Source organism: Sceloporus occidentalis, unplaced genomic scaffold (assembly GCF_023333645.1).
Source record: "Sceloporus occidentalis isolate IW3139 unplaced genomic scaffold, rSceOcc1.0.p SCAF_5, whole genome shotgun sequence".
NCBI lineage: Eukaryota > Metazoa > Chordata > Lepidosauria > Squamata > Phrynosomatidae > Sceloporus > Sceloporus occidentalis.
In genome coordinates, this window is record NW_028316985.1 from 105,702,541 (window position 1) to 105,729,322 (window position 26,782).

Here is a 26,782-nt window from a genome sequence, read left to right on the forward strand (position 1 = left end):
ATGCCTATAAGGCTATTTTGTACTTTTCGGTTGCCTTCTAGGTCATATTATTTCATGAGCAAACACACACTCCAACATCATCAACAACGCTTTTGCCTTGGTCTTAGATGTAAGCAAACTAATCTTAAGAGAAAGCTGTGACTTTACAGTCTATCAGTGCTTGAAATCTGTGGCACGATTTGAAGATCTTTACCACCCATGTTTTTCCATGGATATGGTTTAATGCGAATTAGAGCTCAACTGAATAGTTGGTTTTCGGTGCTAGATTTCAGCTGTGACATATAAGAAACCAAGACAAAGAAGAGAGGCTCACTGAATACAGAATGCCCTTATTTATTTACCATGGACAACTGTAGTCTGAACAGTGTCTATCTAGAAGAGAAAAGACCCAGTTTTCCAGTCTTGACAGAATACCAGAAGTGTGTGTGTGTGTGTGTGTGTGTGTGTGTGTGTGTGTGTGTGAAGCTTATCCATTACATATGGCAAAGACGATTGTTGTTATGACATCCGTATGCTCAGAAACCCAATTTTGCAAGCAATTACACATCTTCCATTATGTATCCCACCTATCTTTTTGACGACAGGGATGCAAACGTAATAGATACTTACTTTCTTCAACATCCCAGCACTGGGTGACTGGGTCTCCATATTTGACATCTTGTCTCCTTGCACGCCTAAGAAAGGAGCATAACAGTTTGAAATTCTAGAAATTGCTTCCAGGGGCACAACAAAGATGTTTTATATTGAGTCAGAACACTGGTCCATGAAGCTCAATGTAGTCAGCTCTGACTAGAAGTTGCTCTCCTGGATCCCTGGCCAGATTCTTTTCTAGCCCTATCTGGAGCTCCTACATTTGCTACTGGTTTCTCATCCAAGTAGTCACCACACCACAATTAGCTTCCAAAATCAAATGAGACAGGTGTTTTCAGGGTAGTCTGACAGTATCTAATTTGGTGGTATCTATCTTATTTAATTGTGGGATGCAGCTTAGAGACAGGTCACATGTGTATGTATGTATCTCATTTGCTAAAAATACCACAAAACAAGAGCTTACAGATATGAATGAGCCAACACAGGATTAATAATCAAGACAGAGATTTCACTGCCAGGATGAAAATAATATATTTTAGTGGAGGAAGCCCACATTTTGAATTGAATCAAAGTAGACTGTAGTGCCCAGAGCTGGACACAATATTTCAGGTGAATGTGATTTCCTGCATAGCAGGGGATTGGACTGGATGGCCACTGTGGTCTCTTCCAACTTTATGATACTACCATTCTAGATGAAATGTGGGAGATCCAGCTGTCAGTATGGTCATGGGGGTAGAAGATTATAAGGCAGATAACAGTTTTGTTTCCTCTCTGTGACAGTTTTAGAAACTTTTTTTAAAAGGAGAAATGGTGTAGAGAAAGTATACTCCCTTCCTAATTCCCTCTTGAGGTGTTTTTAGACAGATCTCCCACATCTTGATAGTCCTAAAATTCATCAGGTTTCATCTTTAGACAAATTATGAGCAATCAAAAGTCATTAAGGCATGGGACAGACCACTTGAAAAGGGCAGCCTGCCGGTGGTCTAATTTCCTCTGGAGGGAAGCCACAGCCGCCAAACCGTGCAGCGTCCCTCCAGAGGAAAAAGAACCCAGAAAAAATGGGTTCTTTTTGCTCCACAGGGCCGACGTAATGAGTGTGCCATTGGCACACTCATTATGTAAGCAACGTGCGGTGACATGCGGATGCTACATGGTGCTTACATAACAATGGCGACGCCTGTGTACATGGGATGCCACCATTGTTACAGTGCCACACCGTGCTAGGGTTAAGGACTGTGCGGTTGCCACATGGTCCCTAACCCTAAAATCGGCGCCAGCATGGTGAATTTGTGTGGTCTGTACCGCACCTTAGATTCAAAAGGTTTTTAAGAGATTCCTTCTACTAGTGTATATGAGGAATAGTATATCATCTAGCAAGGCAGATGGAGGCAAAGGAATTTGTGGGCAGGTGGAGAAAAAGGTTTGGGGGTTCTGATTAATACCTCAAATCCTTCACTGATGATGCCAGGGTTTGGTTACTTTCATGAAGTTGAGGGCTTCTGTTGTTATTCTGCCTTTGTGGAAAGCAGTAGTACTGAGACAGCTCATGTGCCACTAGGGGTCATATAAGAATTTTCTCTTAGACACTAACTGGGAAGTTTGAAAAACCAGACTTAATTTTTGCTCACCTTTTAGAGGTTGGTGTATATCGTGAACATGAATTCCCATCCCAAGCACAGTATGGGTCTCTGGCAAGGCAACAGTCTGCACAAGCTTTCCCATATGTATGACATCTGTGTAGTGAGAGCTGAGCCAATCCATCTCTGGAGCCAATGTATAATTGTTGCTGAAAATCAGGCACAGGAGAAGAATCAGAAGCACTCTCCTGGCAACACTGTTTCTTAGTCTCAATCACATTTCAGGAATTTTTCATTTTTTTAATGACATCTTATACTTATTACAGAAAAACATAAATGTCTACATAAATGTTCATACATCTCTTTTTTCATTCATGCAGCTAATGCAATTTGTGTTGCAGGTGTCAACATAGAGAATATATGAAAAGGTAATCTCTTACTCCAGTTCACTTAGGAGTAGTGGCTATTCAGTTATCTATTTCAACAATGCCCAGCAGTTTGATACAGATTAGAAATATCTTTTTCTAGCAATTTTAAGATCAATCCTTTCTACAACTGGCCTATAATAGAGCATGGGTTCACATTTTACCATTGATTTATTTATCTCTGTGGTCAAATCAAAGGCAGAGGGTAGTAGAATGAGAGGAAGACCAAATACCAATTGAATACTCAATCAGTGAGGTCACAGCCCTGAGCCTGCAGGACATGAACAGAATTGTTGAGGTCAGAGGAATTTTGGGGTATCTCATTCATGGGGTTGCCATGAGTCAATGTCAAAAGGCAGTTAACAAAGAAAAACAATCCTAAAGACATATTCAAGAAAGTAACATCCTATGAATTCAGTGGAAATAAGCATGTCTAATGCTAAATCACCGACTACCTGAATTTCACTTGGGCATCAGTATGACTAATGTTTTCTGGATTGGGCCAATGACAGGTAGAGAATATTATGAATATTTTCTTCCTGCCACCACCTCTACTTTTCTTTCCTTCCCCCCCACCCTATCACTTTTTACTTTTTGTATTCTGTGTTTATTGGAGATAAGGCATGAGTTCAGAATCAAAAAGAGTGGTTCTAAGACAGAAATTGGTTGAGTGTGAGTGGTTAGGGTAGTCAGACTAGGATAAAACTATTTGTGTGCACCGGAAAAAGTGGCGAATTAAACAACAAATTTAAAAAAGTACTTTGGCTATTAAGTCCCAGGCATCAGTTGAAATATAAACAATTTGTATATACTAAAACTATTAATTTTGAATTACCTGCTTTGGGGACATCTCCATAGTCAAGATAGGTGATGGATGCTGAAAAGTGAATTAATAAACATCAGTTGAAGGATACGTTCAAAAGTGTTTGCATTTATCTTGCATATATAGCTCTTATCCGGGAATGGCATAAATCACCCCCCAATCTCACCTCCAGGAGAAGTTTTAAAAAGTGCAAAAAGTTTTATTTTCAAGTGAGGGGTTTTTGTTTGTTTGTTTGTTTGGCAGGGAGTTACATTTTTTGTAACTTATTCTTTATTTTTTATATCTCCATGGTTAGCAGATGTTTTTAAGAGGCATGTAATTTTTCATTAAGTTTCTTGTCAAAGTGAGCAAGAATTTTCTTTCCATTGTGAACAATGTCTTCAAAAAAGCATGCAAATTTTGAAGCCTTTTTGCAATCTGGGATTTATTCTGCCCCAAATTTGAACATTGTTGTTTAGCACAGAATGCTGTTTTGTATGAAAATTACCCACATGCAAATTTTGTGCAGAATGAGTCCACAACTGAAACATTTTCTGCAAAGGAAATAATATTTCTGCATAAAAGAATCATTTTCTGTATACAAAATGCTGTTTCTTGTGAACATAATGATGCTTTCTGTGCAAAACAACCACATACAGTTTTTGGGCAAAGATTCTAATCTTTCCGAGATTAATCTCACCTGAGTTTTCAACCCTTGAAAAAACATGTTTTTATTAAACATTTAATATTTAAAATATCAGCAGTCCCATGAAGTACTTTCCTGAAGTATTGGTAGGTACATTAAGTCACCTAAGCAGTTTCAGAACAGTGCAAGGATTTTAGTTTCCCTTGGGCAAGAATCATGCTTGAGGACTTTGAAACTGAATGTGGGAAAGCAATTGTGTTGGGCATGAACTCAGGTGTGATGCGTACTATGTCTGTGATGCTCATTTATGCCTTCAGGCCTGAAATTACTCCTCCGAGGATATGGCAGCTCCCTTTTAAGGCAATAATACAGGTCTTCCCATAGACATGCCATGGACTGAAGATAAGACAGCACCCACCACCTTCTGGCCACATGCACAGACATATGGAAAACTGTACATCAAATTGTGTACTCCTGGTGTGGTTTTGCATAAAGACAGATGAACTATAGTCACTTTGCCCATTCTATTTCCCCCCTGTAAGTAAGAAAGAGGCAAAAATTATAATGTGGAGGAACATCTGCTGAGCTAATAGCCCTGCTTGGTATTAAATCTGATATGGTGCCTTTCCCTTTGACGTGATGTTGTAAGTATGTAGCAAATTGGTACATGCTTAGAAATTCCAGATTACTTGGCAGCCAGTTGAGCACTCTTGGTATTTTCAAAGTGATATTTATAATTGGTGTCCATGGCAGCCAAGAAAAGAGAAAAAGGCACTGGGAGCTTTAAAGTAAGGAGTATTCCATCCCTTTGGCCTAAGTATCAAAAGCACATGGGGAGATTTACTTATAGGAAAAAAAAATATCCAGAAAGGCTTAAGGCAATAGAATTTCATCAGCTTTTGAAGCCATCAGAACACTGTGGGGAGGCCAAAGGTTTGACCTGAATCTGACTTTCTAAGCATGACAAATATATCAAGAACATCTCATTACATCATAATTACTGGCAAAGAAGCTATCTGGATCAACAGCCCAGAGCAAACACTGCTACTTGGAATATGTGTACCCTCCCACTATGAGCAATATTGCAAGCGTGATCAAAATCATTCCCTTGAAATTGGCAGATGTTTTGCCTGAGCAGGAACTTGAAAACACACCTCAGCTTTTACTTCACGTAAACATCAGTGTCATTTGTGCTATGAACAATTAGATTTCCTTTTCCTCAATGTTGCTTCTATAGAATTTTTACAAAGGATTTAGCAAACCTTAGAATCTTTCTTTTTTAAAAAACCAACCACACCCTGCCCCATGAGTTTTTACAAGTAACAACTCTGAACCATCTTTTTTACTGAAACAGTTCTTATTACTAAAATTTATCAAGTGTTAGTTTCCTTACATTGTATTCAGGTGATGTTTAATCCTACCTTGAATATTTGCAGCTCTTCCAATATCACCTCCTCCATGTTCCACTTCTCCTTGGTTATACTCAAAACTTTCAGTACTGTTCCTGAATCTGAAAGGTATGAATACTGTTGAAGTACTTATGAGTCAAGACATGGAAAACAGTCTGCTTTTTATTTTGCAGTTGAATCTATCTTCTCCATCTGATACATCATTCCACATAGAACTGGCAATGAAAACAGCAGCCCTGCATGGAGTTTTCTCTTCTCACACTAGAGTTTTCAGATATACTCATGTCATCTTGCATCATATTGTCCTTTCCTTTCATCAAGGTTGAGGAACATTTGGATCTTGAGGTCTTGTAGACATCAACACCCACAGTCCCTTACCACTAATTACATTGGCCAAGGGTTCTGGGAGTTGAAATGCAAAACATCTGGAGGGCCAAAAGTTCCCAACCCTTGCTCTATATAACTTGCCTTACAGCTGCCATGTGCTTACAACTTATTCTTAACAAGAGAACTTGATATGGAACTGTCCTGTCTAATTTACCACCTTTAGCTATGCTGCTATGAATACAATTCCACTGTGGGATATCAGAATGGGGTGTGTGTGCAGAGAGTGAGAGGCAAGAGGGATCTTTATCCAGAGAATCATGAGAACTTCACTATAAATGCACTACTGAGCAAGTGTGTTCTAATAAATCTCACTAAGGGGCTGTACAAACAGCCTTGAAAGTGTGGTTGCCAGATCAGGGCCATGTCAACCTCATGCCACAGCCTTGATCTGTCCTTTCGCAGGTGGAAAAAGGAGCTGCAGAAAGATCCTAGATCAACTCAATGAATCAGCCTTTGACAAAAGATTTTCTCTCTATCTTGTCCTACCATCTGTGATACAAAGCCTCTAAATTATGACCATGATTCACAAAGTGGAAGCTAAAAAATGGAAGAGAATAAATACTTCATTCAAATCTCTCTGAATGTTCATGCCTTGAACATTTTAATGTCCTCTGAGCATGCACAAACCATCTTTCCTGCAACTCGTAAAACTGCCATCTGGTTACCACTCAAAGCACTCTGCATCAAAACATCGGATACAATCTTTACTACATGGGAACAACAATGGCATTGCAATCAATTGCTCTGGGTTACTTTCAGTGCATTCCTCCCCTTGTTGTACAGCATTCCAAAGCTACACATGGGATATGCATATGGCAGTGATTAAACACACAAAAGATCCTCAAATTGATTAACTAAAACCAAGAAGTAACGTACAAAATATGGGCACAAACATACAAAAAAACACCTTATTCATTGCAAGACATTTAAAATGCCACAGAAGTTTTGTGGCTTTAAAAAAGGGCACTGAGTTAAATGTGAGTTAAGGTTGTTTGATAGCTTTACTCCAGATTATCATTAGAGTTAACACTTTAAGATGGCAATCCTATATACATTTACTTGGAACAAAGTGTCACTGAATTCAGTGGCACTTACCTCTGAGGAAATGTATATATTATTATGTTGTTCATATCCTATCTCTGCCTATTTCTCACTAAAGCAGTAGAACTGTTTCTGGCCTACTTCAGTTTATACTATTTGTAGCCTTCATATTAGATGTCAAACTAGAATCCATCTCCCTGCATAATATTTTTTAAGAGTGAATGGATTTTCTTTGTGTGTGTGGATGGGTGTTCAGCTATGTGAGTTCCATCACCCATCATTCAAAAGACAAAGGTATACAGAAGATGCAGCTATTACAAATGGGGATAGAAATAATATTTGAAAATATTCAAAACCTGTTAAAAAAACATGTTCTTTGGGTATCCTGAACTGATGAGAATTTTTACAGTTCAGGAGTCATTCTGCACAAAACTGTTATGGGGTTGTTTGGGCTTTTCTGGGAGTAAAAAGTTTTCATTAAAAGCATAAATAGTCAGAACAGAGGAGCAGCCTAACCTGATTAAAAACCAACCGAACATCTTGGGCCTTTTCACTGCACAATTATATTACTATTATTCCACTGATTGTCATGACAACAGCTTACAAAATCCTGGGATTTGAGGTTTGATGAGGCACTGGAGCTCTCTGACTCAGAATTCTAAATGCCTTTCCTAAAACTGCATGTCCCAGGATTTCTTCTGCTAGAACCATGGCATTTGATGTGGAATCATGGGTTATAATGATATCATGTGAAAAGGCCCCTGAATGCCTTTGAGATCCAGATTCACATTCTGAACAAAAGCTTCTAATTTTCCTCAGTGTTTATTCTGTACATAGACTTACACAATCTCAGTGTTTGTTTCTTTGTCCCACAAGTTATATTTCCTATTATGACAGAAGGATTATAAAGAGTTCAGCTGCTTATTTATGTGCTTTCAAAGCTTGTAGCCCTCTACTTTTCCATCAAGGAATCCAACTGGTCCCTGAACTGTGCAGCAAAGCTGCTGCAGGAGAAGGACCCTGTTTGTTGGCCTTCATTAATAGAGGTTAGAGAATAACAACAGCTTGGTTTGGTTGGCCAAGCTGTAACACATTGATAGGAGGCAACTGCAAAGGCTATTTAAAGTCTGTTGCCCTTTAAAGTGGCACCTCTTCACATTTTGTGATGCATTGATTTCTGTGTGTTGCTCCCTCCTTCTGTGCATTTTGCCATTGTTGTTTTTATTCGGGGTTTGTTTGTATGGCATTTTTATTTTGTTTATTTTAACAGTGTATACTTTGTCATCCCATTAAGGTAGATAGTTGGTCTCTGTAACTGCCTCTATGGGGCAAAAAACCAGGGTGTGTAGGAAGGAGACTGCCCTTGAGTCTGATCTGGGTTTACTCCCTCTTACAAAGTTTAGTGACTTGGGAGGGAGATCTCCAGGTTTGGCCTTCCAAAGATGACTGGCCAAGGTAGAAACCAATACCCTTTGGACTGCCCTCAGAGTCTGGTGTTTCACCCAAGGGATAGCCGGGGAGGTGTTATAGGTTGACACCTGGGCCTCAACAGCTGGAGCTGTGGCAGGTTGCTCCCACCTTGTTTATCCATTTGCATACTCCCAGACCTCAACCAGTTAAAGAGGTTTTTTAGGTCAATAACATGGCCCTTACTTATTTCACTCATTTGTGTCTGGTCTTGTTATTTCATGGTTGGTCACCAAAGCCACATCTACTTTACCTGCACAAAAAACTTGTGATTCAGGTTAGGTCAAAAGATGGTGAGTTGCCCAAAGCCACTCTATATGAGTTTCATATGTGTCTGGTCAAACATTCTGACTTTTATACAACATGGCCTTGTGCTTCTGACTGCAAGATTAGCCCTATTCTTGTTCGACACAGCACAAATTTTAAACATTTTAAAAATTATATAAATACAGGCAGAGGTTTAAAAAGTTACATTTTGGGACCAATGCTCCTAGAATCCTGAAGCCAGACTAGCCATAGTTATGCTATCTGGGACAGGATTCTGAGAGATTCTTCCACTCAAAAAATAACTTCTCTAAGCTCTGCTCTTAGAAACCTTACTTCTAACTATTTTGACACTGCAGTCTTTACTGATCTCTCTTGAAATTATGGACTGCCACCTACTGACTGTATTTTGCTTTGTAATCAGCAATGATCTGTTTTAATGAAGAGGAGCAACGGAATTAGGTCTACTTAGAATTAGAGCTCCTTTCGTTATAATGCTTAGATGACATGGGTTTTTGCCTTGTTCCTTGTCAAGATTATACTACAAAACCCTATTTCAGTTTGCTGCTTAAGATCTGCCTTGGAGAGTATTTGGGAAATATCAACTACAACAGTTTGTTATTTTATGAGACAGAAAGTTGGACAGGTGGGCAAACTGGCAGCTACACTTTGTGCAATGAAGATATCTGATGTTCAACCATGTGTTACTCAAACTGCGGTTGGCAAGGACCTTGAAAGCATGATTTCACATGCCCACTGGCAACCAATCCTCAGCTATGGTTAAAAAAAAACAGAACCAAAGTGAGTCATTCTGCATGCATAAAGTTGTTGAAACAAAGAAGAATATGTGGTGTTCAAATGAGAACTGAACAGGATTACTTTGGGGATGTGAATGCCTCTGCTTGTCACATTCTATGACTTCCTCTAAAACTCTCTCTGGGAGACAACACAGCGGGTTTATTCCTCCCCTGTATAGGGTGTTTCTCAGTTGCAATCATTCATACAGCCAACACAATACAACACAACACAACACAGAACACGGTGTATTCTTTCTGATACTGTCTGCTCTCTTTGGCTACTAGAGATTTTGGTCTCTTAAAAGTTGGTCTCAGTGCTGCTGGTGGCTTCCATATCAGTGAAATGGTGAAACCACTTTGGGTTTCAGTCTGAAGGTTAAAGGAGCTATACAAGGTGATGAATCGTACTTCTCACACCAAAATTTCAGTTCCTTGAATGGTGTTTAAAGTAATGTAAACATCACGTGTTGAAATTCTCTCTTCTACACAACCTTTCAAGATAAAGGAGCCCTGTTCCATATTTCACCTGATAACCCTCCCTGTGATGTATATAAAGTTATCTTGGAGAAAGATGGAAATGTCAATGGAAAAGACAGGAGAAATGACATACATTTCCCTACTTCCCAGTCTTACCTGTTCCCAAGAACATGACATCATACTGGCCATCTTCCGCCATGACACGATCCACCACAATTTGAGTGAGTCTGTAGTCCACGTTGATTTGAGTAAACACAGGGGCTCTGGTCATTGGATAGACTGATTTGTACATCACTGGATGACGCCTTATGAAGCTAATGACATCATCAGGAAAATCTCTAGTGGACTTGATCAAGGGGTCATATGTTTTGCTGGGACACTAAACAATAAATTTAGGAGAGAAGAACCATGTGAGTTTCCCTTCTTTTTGCAGCATACAAGTTGGTAAATAGTTTTTTGCGTGTACCAAGCAACTAGGCTGAGAAATGGCTTAAAAATAGCCACCATGACATTACACAATTGATGCTCAACTACTGTCAAAACTACATCGAGATCTTTGAAAGGTTTTTTTTTCCTAATTAGTTATTACAATGATTGTAACCTACTCCTGTTGCCCTCTGAAGTGCTGAGAAAATAGCTCATAGCTATTACTTACTGTACCACTTGCTTTTTTTCCATTATCATCTATTAATCATTTTACTTGAAAAACCCCTCCTTATGATTGATAAGTTAATTGCATAAAATTTCTAGGGAACATGTGGAACTGGACACTATCCTTTTTCACATTGACCTTTGTCACTCTATTGCCATAAGCTGACTTTGCCTCATTGGTTGGTTTCATAAGTTAAGTGCAATCTTTATCATTTGCCCTCACGTGGTTAAAACCTGCAGCTGAAAGAGTTTAGAAGAGAACTCATATAAGGTGAATACCTGCCCATATCAGTTATCACCCCATGAATGTGTACTCCATTGAAAAGAAACATTTATCATGTAAGACTTATGAGTTAAATATTGTTGGTTTTTTTCCTGTTAAACTGTTACATGGGGAATAGGATTGTAAATCAGTAAATCACTGGAGAATAGCAAGAAACAAAAGTGTGCAACCTTAACATCCCAGAATTCTTGTTAGTATCTTGAAGCATTTTTTAAAAATCTATGAAAAGCTCAGAGGAACTTGTCAGAGTGCACATTCTTATGTTCCTGCCATCATCAGCAAGGTAAGCTAAAGTGATGTAAATGGATTAATTAAGGTTTCCCTCTTGTCATTGATCAAACTGCAGCACATTTCATAAGCCGTGCCCAGCATTTCAAGGCAGAAACTGTGACACTGCAGGTAGAAAATGTTTAGGATCAGGCTGTTGGCATATAATTGTCTCATTGATCTGGATTTAGTCAAGACAGATGTCCAACTGGCCTATTAACCATGGGCTACCTTCAATTGTTAATACACACTGCCCTCTTGTGACTGTTATAGGCAAAACAATAATGTTTGGCTGAACTGGACCCTGATCCACAAAAGCTCATGTCATTATACAGTGTTTTGTCTTTAGAGTGCCAAGAGACTCTTTGTTACTTTTACTGCAACGACTAGCATGGTCACCTCTCTGCAAAACATTAGAACACATGCAGACACACAGCCTTAAATTACATTGTAATGATTCCTGTTACCCAGGCTCTTGAGTAACATAAAAAGTGTCTACAATGGAAGAGTTTTATCAATGATTGTGGCTATACAGACCATCAAATATAATCAGTAATGGGAAAGCACCATGTTCAGCATATAGAAGAGTGTTGAATTAGGTTCATTTACTTTTACAGACCTTGGGCACGGGGCCATCATAATGATATACCATCAAAATGAATGATATTTAAAAGGAGATGCTTGGCCAATTTTGTCAGGATAAAACCAATGCAAGAGAATGATAATCAAAATTACAATTTAAGACATGGTCACTGGGGACTGGAGAAACAATGAAGTCAATACAGCTGGCATCAGATTTTTTTATTGTGGCTTCTTTGACTTTGACCCAAAACACTGCAGAAATAATCCATTTCGAAACCGCTTTCACTGCCCTGGCTCAGTGTCAGGGAATCCTTGGAATTGTAGTTTATTGTGGCACCAGAGCTCTCTGGCAGAGAAAGTAAAATGTCTCACAAAACTACAGTTCCCAGAATTCCCTAACACTGAGCCAGGGCAGTTAAAGCGGTCTCAAACTGGATTATTTCTGTAGTGTGTTTTGGACCTTTGTTACTACATAAACCTATGCAGGTGGAAACAGTTTTAAGTCTATAAAATGGGCCGATGTAAAAATTTTCTTATCAGCTTGGTCTCAATTATCTCAAATGTGAAATGGGGTTGAAGTTCTAATTTTTAAATGGAATTTCCGGGGAAGATGAAGGCAAACCCCTCTGAACAAATTCCCCCCCCAAAAAAAACCAAAAAACCCTGAGAGGTTTACTTCAGGCTCAATGTAAGTCAGATACAACTTGGAAGTACACAACAACAACATATCTATTGATCTCCATATTCTTGTACATGTATATACGCACATTTTGCCATGTGCTGTTAACTTCTTAGAAATTCCATAAAGACACAGGTTGCCTATCTATTACAAAATTATAAAATTCTTAAATTTCTTTATGCAAAATGTCAAGAGAATCACAAGGACAGATTTGGAGAGGAAAAAGCTAGCAGGAAAGAAACTGTAATGCAGTAAACATGCAATGAAACAACACAGCATGTTCCCCTATTGGGGATGCTGTTTGGTTTTTAAAATTTAATGTAAGTTCTATGAGTCTCAATGTCACCCATGTCAATAACGTGATCCCGTCAACAACACTGACCCCACCTGCTCAAAGTCATATGTTTTTCTGCCCTTGTTCATTGGCATCCATTCAGTAAGCACATGTATCTGTAAAGGGACATCTGTATATAAGCAGATGAATGCATCCCAGTGCTGCATACAAACAGGAACTCACCCACATTTTCTATATACTAATAAATAGCTTACTCAGCCCTGGTTCAAATGAGTTAACATAGTTCATACTAGGCCCGTTGATTTCCCCATCACACACCCTAGGCATAAATTTGAAATACTCCTGCATGGAAGTAGACACTGATTTGGGGACCATGATCACATTAACAAGTTCTTAAGTCAGTCTTTAAAGCTTGAAGCCTCTGCTGCCAGCTACCTAATTCTCTTCACATGTGTATGTTTGAAAAGGAGATGGGATTGTGCATAGAATGCCGGTTGCAACTATTAGTGATCTGAATTGAGAAGTTGCTTCTGTGTAATGTATCTTTGAGAGAGAGAAAAACATACAGATTCTATAGCTTTAGATTCTTATTATGGCTAATGTTTGGCATTGCACTGGTATGTCCTGGCTTATCATCATCATCATCATCATCATCATCATCATCATCATCATCATCATCATCATCTAGACAGCTAGGCAGCGTTTAACTTCATAAGATTGTTTTCTGCTATGAGAACAATGCTGCTGTGAATGAAGCAAAGGCAATTAATTATAGAATAATTAGGTAAGATAAGAATAGTTCTGTTACTCAAGATATGGGTTTTCGATGTGGGGAAGGGGATCAAATGACCATCACTCATGCAAAACAAAAACAAAACACTATGACTGGCACATGTGGCATGTTTGTGCTACAATTCTTTAGTGTTCCCACTTTGCAGATTCATCATTAAGGCTGGGAGATAGCAAGGATATGGACTGAAGTATAAACACAGATATACTTAACACTATGGAAGAGATACTGTCACAGAATACCAAGACAGAAGGACTTTATCAAATGAAATGAATCATGCCTGTGTTTAAACAACAACAAAAAACCCCACCTCTGTAGTTTTTTGATATCCCATGAAAAGTATGTAATAGACATACCACTATGAGAAATCCTATTCCATCCAGTTGATGACTACCATTCCTTTAAGGAAGCATTATAGCTATGCATGTATCACAATGCTGAAACCACTTATCTGTGGTCCCAAGTGGATGTGAATGTTTCCAGAATTTTAGTCTTAATCTTCTCATACTAACCAGTTAATTCCTCTATTTCCTGCCAGGTGGAGCTATAACATAATCTGTGAAAGAGGAGCCTCTCGTATCTAACAAACAGACAATTTACAATGTGTTTAAGATGCTTCTTTTAGGGTTGCAGATTCCCTGTGTGACATGGATCTTTTAAACAGAAACCAGAGGTAATAATCTCTGAGCGCATTCTTTCAATACCAAATATGCCATTTGGCAGTTATCTTGAACTTAAATTTAGTTAGGGACTCAGGGTTTTGGATAATTTTCAGCACTTAAGATTTGGCTCTCTTCAGAGAACATTATGCATGCGAGATACTAAGCCAGGAACTGGACCAAATCTTCTCTGTTGTTCATGTCCACTTTCAATACCCAGATGACAGTATGAGTTGCCTAAAGGCACTTAGGTAATTCTATGGCAGAGTGCCACTTCTCAAAAGTGTAGGCAGAGATTCAACCCTTGATAGGTCAGGAACTTCTTTTTGATAGGGAAATGGAAAATTTCTACAAGCTGCAGCAAATATCTTTCTGCATAGAAGGTTTGATACAGTAGAAGTAGCATCACAGTCCTCTAGCATCCCCTCCCAGCAAAGTGTAGACGTGGGTTCCTAAGCAACTAATTCTACCCAGACTATCTCATAATTGGCACTCCACACCTCCATGTCTGGCTAACAAAGTCCTAGGGAAGGGGTGCACTTCGCCAGGGAGAGACCCATAGAAAATGTACTCACAATGGTTATACATTGCCAAAAGCAAAGCAAAGAAATATAAGTGCACAGGCATGACCTGCTACTCACCCTATGAGAATAATATAAGGATATGAGAATAATACACCAGGCTAAAGCAAAACTATCTAGCACGGCTTATCTAAATACAAATTGACCCTTTCTGTACAACTGAACATCCATTAGCATTTACCCATAATGCAGTTACAGTCTTCCATGGGCAATTTGTACAATCTGGGTTCCTGACAAGGATGTGAAAATCTCTCACCTTCTCTCTTGTTAACTCTTTCCAAACCTTACCTACATTTTTTTCTTAAATGTCTCATTAATTTGCACAATTTATTTAATTTATGCAAATTTTCTTTATCTGCTAAAGAGTGTTTCTGCATGCTTCAAGCAGATACTCTCAGTAGAAATAATAATACCATCTGAACTGAGTATGAAATTCCTAATTAGAAGCTTCAAAATTATAGAGGGTTTCTCTTCAACCTACTCCAATCTTATTCTTAATCAAGGAAATGTTTATGAAGATAAAACATTTTATTCTCCCATACCTCAGTTCTTATACCCAGCTGCATCACTACTGAAAAGAGCAACATGGTTAAATGGTGAGAGCATTTGCCATCCACCACACTAAGATCAAGGGAGAGGCTCCATTCATGAAATTTCTCTTCTTCTCTGAATATCTATGCACATAATATTGGGGAGAGGAGAAGAAGCACACAAAGTAGCCCTTTGTGTAACTGACTGTTTATCTGGAAAGCCTTATGTTGATGGCTACAGGCATGATCAAACTTGTCCCACTTACCTGTCTCACTCTTTTGGTGCCTCCTACTGAGTTTTCTGAGGCCCCAGTTCTTTCTGAGTTGGCTTCCTCAGTTTAATCTCATCTTGCAATAGAACCTATATCGTAATAACACCACTTTGTTCTTATGTTCCTTCCAGCCATTTCTAAGATGAACCTATCATGAAGTTTTGTCAGCAAGATCTGATCAGCAGAGGTTTGCGATTTTTCATTCCCTGAGTGTGACAGCATGTGGCTTGTCCAAGGTCACCCAGTGAGTTTCATGGCTGAATGGAGAATTGGACCCTGGTCTCCAAAGTTGCAGTCCAACACCCAAATCACTACATCACATTGGCTTTCCAATAACACCACAGTGTGAACAAACTGAAGGAAGTATTTCAAAATAGCATCTTCTGCAAACAAACTGTTACTTCTCCTTAACTTAAATAATGAAAAAACTATTCCCCCCTCTCTTTCTCCGAACTATTCTTGAAATCATTGTCTGCACCACCACTCACTCAATTGCCTAAAGCTCTTTAGTTTATGAAAACTACAAAATATTTAATCTGTCAAAGTTTCTACTTGTAGACATTACAGAGCAGCTGAAAATCAATATTTTAGCAACATTCATTAACTGGTGAAAAGACCTGGGGGCATGATGGAGAGAAATCAACACACCAGCATTTTGTGTTCAGGTAACTTTATGGATATACATGCACACCAAAGTCAGAACTAGAGGTGACCCAACAGTTGTCAGAATACCTTTTTCTGACAAAATGTTTTGTGACTTTTATCATTCTCATCCTACTATAAAAGCCACTTTGCACACTGTCTAAATGTTTCCTACCATGTGTTATTATGGGGTGCTATTCTCACCTTGCAATGGTAGGTGAAGGATGCTAAATGGTGACTAGTCTCCCATCATAGTGGCTCCTAACTTCACTTACAGTTGTAGAGAATAAAACAAAACAGCACTTAAGGAATAAAGGTTTTAAGCTACTGCCATTGCTATAGGTGAACTCCATCACTTTAAAACTGGAAATTTCTTCTTCATCTGGAGAAACACAATGCCCCCTCCCCAAATTCTATGGTCACAAATAGGATGGAAAAACTAGAACACAGGGACACACCTGTGAGGTCAGGACTATTGGCATTCATAGCTTTACTAGTTTTGGACCAGGAAAGAATAACTGTTAGGATAAATTATACTGTTATAGCTGGCAAAGCCAACTGTTTCAGCAGCCATCTATTAACAGTCTCACAGTTAATTCAAAGCAAGGGAATGTAATATAGAATTTCTTTATTTTCTACCCAAGAACTTACTGTGTTTTTAGTCAGTAAGTACCAGCTGTTAAAACCATTTTTCTCCACCCAGAGTGACAGAATGACTTCTGCAGTCTCAAGCATCCTTTCCAAGTGACAACTATGACATAGTGCAAGTCTAGGTGGTAATATCACAAGCCAGTGAGGCGCCGCTCCCCTTTTGGCCGCTCTCCTCTCTCAGCAGACTCTGAGTTATTGACTTGATAAATGTCAAGAGTGATGCAAGATTAGACATCTCCTCCTAGTCCCAAATGGGCCTTAATGTTCACTGCCCAATGCCAAATCCTGACTGCAGACACATAGGGGAGTGACACTATGGAGAAGATACACATAGTACTGGGAAATCATACCAGAGGAAAGACTGGGCTCTGCTGTATAAAATAAAGTGACAATTTTCAAAAATGGACTTTTCCCTCCCTATTTTCATACAGGGAGTGCAGAATGCTGGCCCATGAGATCCAGGATGTTTAATGCAATGGGTGGGTGGGAAAGGGGTGACTAGTCTTACCACCCTTTATGCCTCCTCTCGCCTATTCTTTTTCATGGAAATCAACAGTAAAAAGGCGGAACTTTTTACTCTGGAAAAAAACAACAACACTAAATGGGAATCATTCTCCTTCTGCCTGAAATAATAAATGGGGAGGGGTCTCTAAGTGTAGTGTGGAGGGTTTTAGATAGAATCATAGAATCATAGAATCGCAGAGTTGGAAGATACCACTAGGGCCATCCAGTCCAACCCCCCTGTCATGCAGGAAATCCAAATCAAAGCATCCCTGACAGATGGCCATCCAGCCTCTGTTTAAAGACCTCCAAGGACCTCCAAGGAAATGCCTAAATGCATTTTTCCTTTTCATGCAAAGCCCCAAGGATATGGTGAACCTCTTTCTCTGACACAAGACAAAGTGACACATGCCTTGATTACACTGAGAACTTTATCGCACAGGCCCTGGAATGGGTCCGTTGCATTCTAAAAAGGGGTCGTTCTGGGGACAGAAAGGGCCCCAGAACGCATCTTACTGCACTATGGAACTCCCCCGCTGCTACCGGATGTTCCAATCATGTCCCACATCCATTCCAGGGGGCGCGATTTCCGAGAACTGTTCCAAAGCATTCTCAGAAATAGTGCCCCCTGGAACAGACGTGGACCGCGATTGGAACGTCCGGCGGCAGCGGTGGCATTCCAGAGTGCAGTAAGATGCGTTTTGGGGCCCATTCCATCCCCAGAACGACTCCTTTTTAGAACTCAATGGGCCCATTCCAGGGTCTGTGCGATAAAGTTCTCAGTCTGGATTACTATAATGTGCTCTACATGGGACTGCCTTTGAAAACTGTTCAGAAACTTCAGCAGGTCCAAAATGCAGGGACTGGTTAAAAGGACCATATAAATCTTCTTTAAAAAAGCTTCACTGGCTACCAGTTTGTTTCACAATTGAAAGTGCTGGTTATGACCATAAAGTCATAAGGGGATTAGGTCCAGACTATGTTAAAGACCTTATCTCCCAATATGAATTTACCTGAGTCTTAAGATCCTCAGGTGAAAGCTTTCTCTTTGTTCCATGCCCATCTTACAAGGATATGAGAGCGCCTTCCTGGTGGCTGCTCCCAGGCTATAGAATTTTCTTCCACAAGAGGGAAAGCTGACCCATCTCCTTTTTCCAGCACACAGTCATTTTTATTTAAATTGGTGGTTGAAGGGAGTCTTTACAGTGTGTGTGTGTGCCACATTATTATCTTCAGTATTATGTTTTCAAAGCAATTTTATACCTTTTAAAATGAATGGCATTTTAATATGACATCATCCTTAATTTTGTTTTAACTTTCTAGTTGTATTTTGTTTCACTTTATTGTAAGTCCCCTGTGTCCCATGTGAGAAGAATGCTGGGATATATTGAGTAAAAATAAAAATGAAATAAAAATAATGGATGAGGACTGCTCTTCATCTGATGAAAGAGTAGGTAAAGTGATAGTGACTCTCTAAATGTTTTATAAGCAGATAGAGGAGTCCTGTAGTTGCAAAAAAGATTACTGTTAACAGTGTGTGTGTTTATAGAACACAGTCACATGACAAACAAGAGAAATCATAGAAAACTATCTAAATAGAAATGGAAACAAATTGGCTACAGAAGTACAATCCTCCATCAGTGCCAGTAATTATGGTAAGCTGAAAACATACGGGGGGGGGGGGGGAGCTTCAAACAGAAGAGCTTGTAAAGTGCTCTTTTAATCTAGTACATTTTCCAGCTCCAGGTTATATACAGAAAATTATCCAAAAATCATATACCAATTGTTCTTTTTATATCTGAACAGTTGCTGCCCTAAAAAAAAAAAAAAAAAGAAAAAAAATTCAGTAGATGGGCTTAACTTGCAACACAAGGAGTCATTTCCAAGACGGGCATCTCAGAGTTTACACCTGGTGCTTTAGTAGAGCCTATCTCACTTGCCAATATTTTACCATCACGTCATTCCAAAGTACACCCACACTTTCACCCATGGTTCAAAGACTTTATGGAGGTGGTTTGTCACCACTAATTGTTCAGAATCAACCACTGATTGCACACTACCATAAAACCAGATGTGCTTCTGACAGAGTTTCCAGCTATCAGGGATAAAACATCCAGTCCATTGAACTATTTCTCCTCTGTTGGAGAAATTAACCAGCTTGAGTTAAGGCATGATCGCTGAATGATCAGATGCAGCAGCACTCATCTCAAAAACAGGGTTTCTCCTCCCCGCAATGAAATATAAGCAACCCTATGACGCTCCTTGCCTTAGAAAGAGATGGGCAACATCTTAAGTTATCTCCACATATGTTCCTTTTCAAATTCTTTTTAAAGTCTGGCCAAGTTGGATGCAGATCACATAAGCTTTTCAAGAGGCAGGGTATATAATGAAGATATCTTAACTCATGCTCTGACTTACAAAAGCACACAGGGAAGGGAAATGCCCAAGCACATATCTAATGACCAATTCAATCAAATATTATAGTCCTCACATAGGGAACACCTATGTGTGGGCCATAATGCTTGAAAGTTCCTTGCAGTGTGCGCCAAAATGACTATTTAGCAAGAGAGCGAAGGACCATGGCATCAAGTCTTGCTGCAAATGATGTTTTTTGAAGAATGCAAATGGGACTTTCTGTATGCAGTGAAGCAGTTAGCTAATTTGAGACTCCAGACCTCAGTTTTCTTCTGGCAGCACCACTCCTCCTCTGTGGGAACCCTGAAGCCCCTTATGCTTCCTTGCAGCCTTTGGAATTATACTATATACAACAAAACTGTGAGCCAGTTTATACATTCATTCAGCTGAAAAGTCAAAAGCTTACTGGATTAAATCTAGTACAGGTGGGGGTTCCTACATTTTATAATGCATGCTTATAAAAACAAAACCATCACCTTCCAGCATACATTTCCCACCTTCCAGGGTGGGGAAAGGCAATGCATCATTGTTCTCTCTGATATGGGGAGCACTGGTCTTCTTCCAGGTAAAAACAAAGATACAGGCCACCTTTACATGGCATGGTGCAGAGCAGGGGGAGCCTTACCTTCACTTGATATTACTGAATGTTTAAACTTGTTATATGATTTCTTGGAAGTAGTGGGGTGTCTGTGTGCAGAAAAAAAAATAAAGGGCATACTAAACAGAAATCTTCAGAGGAATGTAAGAAAGATGAGCCCGCACTCAACTCTGCTGATTCTCAGTCACCAGAGAGCTGGTTACACACACATGGAAAATAGTCAGGAAGCAAACTGGTCAAGGACTAATCTTTCTCTTTTTTTTCCCCTGCAAAGAGAAATATTTTTGTAAAAGAGGCTTGGCCTCTTCTGCTTGATGCCTGATCCTGTGCTGAGCCAAACTGTTAGTTCAGGTGGCATCTGGAATCAGCTACAACTTTGTTTGACGTTTGCACTGCACTCTTTGCTTGGGTTTTGCCTTGAACGTGCTGTATCATTTTTCCCTCCAACACATTCATGCTGTTGACAGAAAGAAAAAGTCAGAAAAGAGAATTTTGAGAAATACGGGAACCAAAACAAGTTAGTTAAGTGACCTTGAATTGGCATTGCTTGCTAGATGACTAGCAAGCATGAAAAACAACATGATTTACGAGTACAGAAAAACTTTCTTTTTCATTAGTAATAATTCACATGGAAGAGAGAAAAAAACAAAGAATGTGTTAAGGGTGGATGAAGTGAAGAAGGTTTGTTTAACAAAAACAAACAAATAGTGAAATATTTTTCTTAACTGAAAATGGGCAGTTGCAATAGAGGGATGAAGGAAAAGTCTACACACAACTCTACAGAAGGATCCAGAGCAGTGCCAGAATTAGACACAAAACAACAATATGTCAGGAAATTGAAGGCTGTATGCAAATGTTTAAAACATTAGAGCAGCCACAGAGTCAGACAGAATGGAGGAGAGTGGGAGGTAACTATCTATTTATTTTGCTGTTTGGGTAGAATGATCATTTATTCTACCTGCTGGCTCAAAGGGGATAGAGAAATGTGAGTGGGAGACACAGAAGATGAATTATTCTACCAAAACAGAATATGTATAACATGGGTGAATGAACAACTCTCAACAGATACTCATGAAACAGAAAAATGAATGTAGAGGAGAAGCAGAATTTCACCTAATGATCCCTCCAACCTTCCAAGGATGTAAAGAATATAGGCATAGTTTCTCATCCTCAATCAGAAAGTGTGTCTTGACATGTTTAGATATCCTGATGAAAACCAAGGTTTGGTTTGAATTAGTTTAGCTAGCAACAACAATACCAATATTAGTAGTAGTAGTAGTACCACCACCAGCAGCAGCAAATAATATTAATAAATAATAATAATGTTTTTAGATAAAGGAAACCCCTTCATGAAAATCTCACTTTAAAAAGTCCAGAAATATGAAAACTCTCCCTCCTTCTTCCTCCTCTCTCCCCCTTCTCTATCAAAATACATGTGTATGGGGTTCGTGGGTTTGGGGAAGGCTTCTGCAGACAAAACATTATTTGAACTTTTTAAAACAGCAGTCCCCCACTCCCCCATCCCTCATCCGTAAGAAGAGCCATTAATATAATGCAAAACAGTGGCTTTTCTGTTCAGTAGCAGGAAGCAAAGCTCAACTGCCTGAGCAGATCATTTCACCGGGCATGTATTTCCCTTGAATCTTGGCCTTGCATTTTCTCAAATGTCCCTATCAGTCCCTCTGCCCACTCCCTGTATGCAAGACAGCCAAGAAAAAGTTCAAAAAACCCAATGTTCCCATTATCCTGTAAATAATCAGGATAAGCATGTTCTTCTATGCCAGGAACAAGGAGACTAGTACCCCTGATCCCCCTTTTGTGCCCTACAAGACCCTCCCAACACTCCCAAGCCCACCTAACCATTTTTGTTCATTTTATTGGACAAAAATTTGTCCAAAATGCAGTTTAAAAACTCAGTCGCCAGTCTACCCTGGAACAAAAATCAATCTGTGTAATTTAGAACCTGCAAGCAGAATTGACATCTCTGGTTGTGACATCCAGATTCTTGGGCGCTGAAAATCAAGTGCTACAGCCCACCCACTTGAAACACCATATCCTAGCTGCCAATACTTTGGCCATGGAAGTAGGAGAAGCAGGCACACCTCTTAGGCCCAGAAACAGAAGAAAGGCTGCCTTGGCCTCAGAGGGAGAGAAGAAGAGGCAGGTACAGCTCCAACATGCCTAGTCCCAGTAATTGATATAAGCCCCTTCTTTCATCCCAAATGCCCTGGCCTGAGAGGGAGAGAAGAAGAGGTAGCATCTGCTGGATTTAGTCTCCTCCCCACTGGCATCCCCTTTTCTTGTGTGCCATGTCTTTTTAGCTTGCAAGACAGAGATCAGGGAACTGTCAAATTGAAAACTGTAAAGTGCTTGTGTACAGTGTCATGTACCTATTGGTGCTATATAAACAAAATAAGATGAGGAGGGTAAGCATGATGATGATGATGATGTTTTGGGAAGGACATGAAAGAGTAACTTCTCAGTGTTTGCTTTCTAGCTGTGGAACAACTTTGCATGGGAAGATAGATTGGGCCCCTCTATGTTCTGCAAGCAAAGATCTTTTCATTCAAACACGCTTTAGCCCACTTTAAATGACTATTGGAGAAGGATGCTGTAATGGGTTGTGCTTCACCTTTCTCATCATTCTTGGTATGTTTTAAAAACATTTTAATTCATGGCTTCGATTTAATATGGCAGCTTATTTAATTCTTTTAATTGTTTCCTGTCGGTAGGGTATTTAGCCATATTCTGTTTTAATTCATGCTGCAAGCAGCCTGGGTCCATCATTAGGACAAAGACAGGATATAAAATAAATAAATAAATACAATTCTAGTATATTTAATAATCTGCCAGATTAGATTTCCTTCTGATTTCAAAGAGCCAACTGCAGATGCTGTTGTTCCAGTGATGTCCGCAATTATTAGGAATCTTCCTTTGATCTAGTTCTATCAGTTTTATGTCTCATTCTTATTAGGGAAAACATTATTAGCAGCTGGATCCACTGAATGCTATGCAAGCTGGGGCAAAAATGAGAAAAACAGCAGATGGATATGCACTGGAATTCACACCCAGGCTTAGAAGTATGTCAAGAGTGTTTTACTTTCAGTTGGACTCAGATTTCCATTTGCACAATTAGTCTGTTAATATAAACTTGCTGACATGCTAACAATAGCCCATCACTAACATGTACATGATTTTCTGGATCTACTTTCCAGGGATGTGAATCCAAACACCCCCTTTATGCAGAGGTTAGCTCTGGAGAGGAAATAATATATTTGTTCTGAAAGCCATGAGGTTGCTTAAATATCAGCCTCACAGAACAGAGATGTTACACTGTGCTTTTCATCAGCAATGGTCTCCAAAGTTAACACCAGAGGGCGCTTAAGTGATGGTTCAGGGAGCATACAATAGTAGGGCAAACTGTGCCCTAGTATCACTGAGTAACACATAATCTGTATGAGACCATGTTAAGTAGGAGTTTCTCTTTGGCACAAGGGTGCCACAGGAGATATGTTGTCAAAAGTTTGAATATCACAGTGGTCTCTCACTGCACATACACTAAGTGGCATTACTTATTTAGAGGATAAAGCCAGCAGAACAGAACATAAAATAATTTGCTTCTGTATGAAAAAGTGTTAAAAATGCCTCAAGGAAGCCAACTGCATCTCTGGCAATTAGACATGAAAGAAAAGACATTTCACAGCACATTTAATTGTTGTACTCAATATGTTACCAGATGCTTGAGAAGCTAAACAAGGAGGAATTTTCTGCCTTGTGTAGTTCTATTATTCTCACTTGATGTAGGATTTGGTTTTAATTTCTCAGCATGCTATACAAATGTTATTTAGTAACCAGCTGTATTCCCCCTCTCCCTCCCCACCCTCTCTCTCACACACCCTGTATCAGTCCTTATGAATCATATCACCAAAGCCCATAAATAGTTTAATAGAATTAAATAGAATAGTTTGATTCTATTGCAATGCTTACTTTTGTATGCTTTCAATTGTATTGTTCTTTTACATTTTAAGCTGCTTTGAGTCCCAAGTTTGGGGGGAAAGGTAGGAAAGTAGTAGTAGTAGTAGTAGTCACTTCCACTAGTATTGTGTTCTATTGAACTACTACTCATCATGAGGTATAACCTAGCATGGAAGCCAAACAATGCTTATTACTCAGGAAGATGATGGAATCTCATATCTGTTGGGAAAGCACTACCCTCACCCATGATCTTAGACTAAGTGTAAAGGTGCATGAATAATATTATATTCTAACATACACAGACAGTATTCAAAAATGCTCTAAATAGCAGCAGGAGGGAATGAATCACTGGTATATATACAGACCAGTAGGTATCCCATCACATTACCTTCTACAGTGCAGAATCTACGATTATAGCAGTGCTACATCTGCTTTTGGATATTTGTTTCCATGTTATTGGCTTGATTCTTAAAGCTCAATTAAAATGTCCTGAAATGTATTCACCCAGCCGCCATGTAGACAGCAGACAATGATGATGAGGAATTCTTTTGGACAATGAAGTCTTAAAGTTCCCCTTTAAATTATTGAAGCCTATGCATACTGGCCTACAATAAGAATAGACTAGAAATCTGGGTCAAAACTAACAAAATGAAATTCAATAAAGAAAAATGTAAGGTACTGCACTTAGGGCAGAAAAATGAAATGCACAGATATAGGATGGGGGACACCTGGCGGAATGAAATTATGTGTGAAAGGGATCTGGGAGTCCAAGTAAACCACAAATTGAACATGAGTCAACAGTGCGATGTGGCAGCGTGAGTTCCTGCATGGCAGGGGGTTGAACTGGATGGCCCTTGTGGTCTCTTCCAACTCTATGATTCTATGTAGGTGTGTAAAAAGGATTCTCAATGAGGAAGGAAGCCACTGGCAATGACTACCAACAGTGGACCAGTTGAAGCTAGGCTGAATGTAAATCCTTTATAGTTTAGGGCTATTGATAACTGCTTAGGCTCAATTACTTGACATCCTGCTGTGCCACTGCCATTTTTGTTGTTGTTGTTGTTGCCTTTCCTGCAGGCAGATCTTAGCTATTAGAGCCAGTGTTATGTAGTGGTTTGAGTGTTGGATTGTGATACTGGAGACCATGGTTTGAATCTTGGTTCAGTCATGAAACCCACTGGATGCCTTTGGCCAAATCACACTCTCTCAGTCTGAGAGGAAGGCAATGGCAAGCCTCCTTGCCAAGAAAACATGACTTGAAGGCATGAAGCGCCATGCTGGTGCCGATTTTAGAGTTAGGGACTGCACAGCAACCGCACGGTCCCTAACCCTAACATGGCATGGCACTGTAACAATGGCGGTGCCCCATGTACATGGGCGCTGCCATTGTTATGTAAGCACCACATGGCGTCCGCACATCACTGCGTGGTGCTTATGATCAGCCCTGCGGTGCAAAAAGAACCCGGTTTTTCTGGATTATTTTTCCTCCATAAGGAAGCCAAGCAGTTTGGCAGTTTCCCTCCAGAGGAAATTAGGCCGCCGGCAGGCCGCCCTTTTCAGGCAATCTGTCCCTCACCATTGTTGGTTGTGGCTAATCCTAAACCCCTCCAACTGTCTTATATTGCACTAAAGATTACAATACCTTTATGTGTAGCTTTACTACTCAAGGGTTTTTTTGGCGGCCGGAGGAGTGGGGGCTGTTCATGACATTAACATTTCAACAGCTAGACATTTACCTTAGATTAAAGACAATTAATTTCCTCCCATTATTCACAGCTTTGTTAGAAAATGAAGCAGTATTATGTTTTTATATTCTGAAGCAATTTATACCAGTAAAGGGTCAAAGTTAATTGTTACCTCTAAGGAAACGATCAAAAACAGACATTAAAATCAAAATGAGGCTGCAAAATTTAAGATATCCATAGTTCTAAATTAATACTTCACAAAGAAAGTCAATAGTCCATTGAATGAGGTGCTAATGTCTCAGAAACAATGCTCATCTTCCCACAAAAATGCAGCCAAAGACCAAAAGACCAGCATTTGAGAGATAAGCAGGAAACAGGCAGTCTGGCAATTGCTATCTTAGAGAAGCGGAAGAACTTTTTATACAAATATTAAAAAAAAGTTAAGCAGGACATGAACTGTCAACATGAGGAAGGTCTAAAAGGCTAATTTAAAACCTCCTAAAAGGAAACAAAATGTTATGAATTCAGCCAAATAAAGCATTTATTTAAAACATTTATATATATAAAGAGAAATTGTGGCAAGGAAGACGACACCTACTGTACCAGGCCTAGGATATGGTATCCTTCCATCATATTGGACCCAGCGATGGTCAGCACTCTCCTTATGAGCATAATGCCCATTGAAAACAGCTCGAACGTCAGCCATGCTGTACACACAAACAGCAGAGCCCTTGAACACAGAGCTAGAAGAAGAGAAGGACATCATTAACCAAGTTCAGCAGAGACCTGATAAGACCACTCATTCTCAAGACACTCATTTCCAAAGAAAACAGTTCAGGACAG

General features: G+C 39.5%; 1 protein-coding gene across 2 annotated transcripts in view; it reads right to left on the reverse strand.

Moving 5' to 3' along the window:
- The window catches only part of LOC149312621 (semaphorin-3D), a 173,049-nt gene that overhangs the window by 18,019 nt on the left and 128,248 nt on the right, over positions 1–26,782 (reverse strand). For both annotated transcript variants that reach the window (XM_089525017.1, XM_089525016.1), the window contains exons 11-16: positions 26,538–26,682; positions 10,040–10,262; positions 5,463–5,551; positions 3,429–3,470; positions 2,220–2,377; positions 610–674 (exon numbers count right to left, since the gene is read on the reverse strand). In XM_089525017.1, the coding sequence (XP_089381143.1) occupies positions 610–674; positions 2,220–2,377; positions 3,429–3,470; positions 5,463–5,551; positions 10,040–10,262; positions 26,538–26,682 (722 nt within the window). The remainder of the gene's footprint in view (positions 1–609; positions 675–2,219; positions 2,378–3,428; positions 3,471–5,462; positions 5,552–10,039; positions 10,263–26,537; positions 26,683–26,782) is intronic.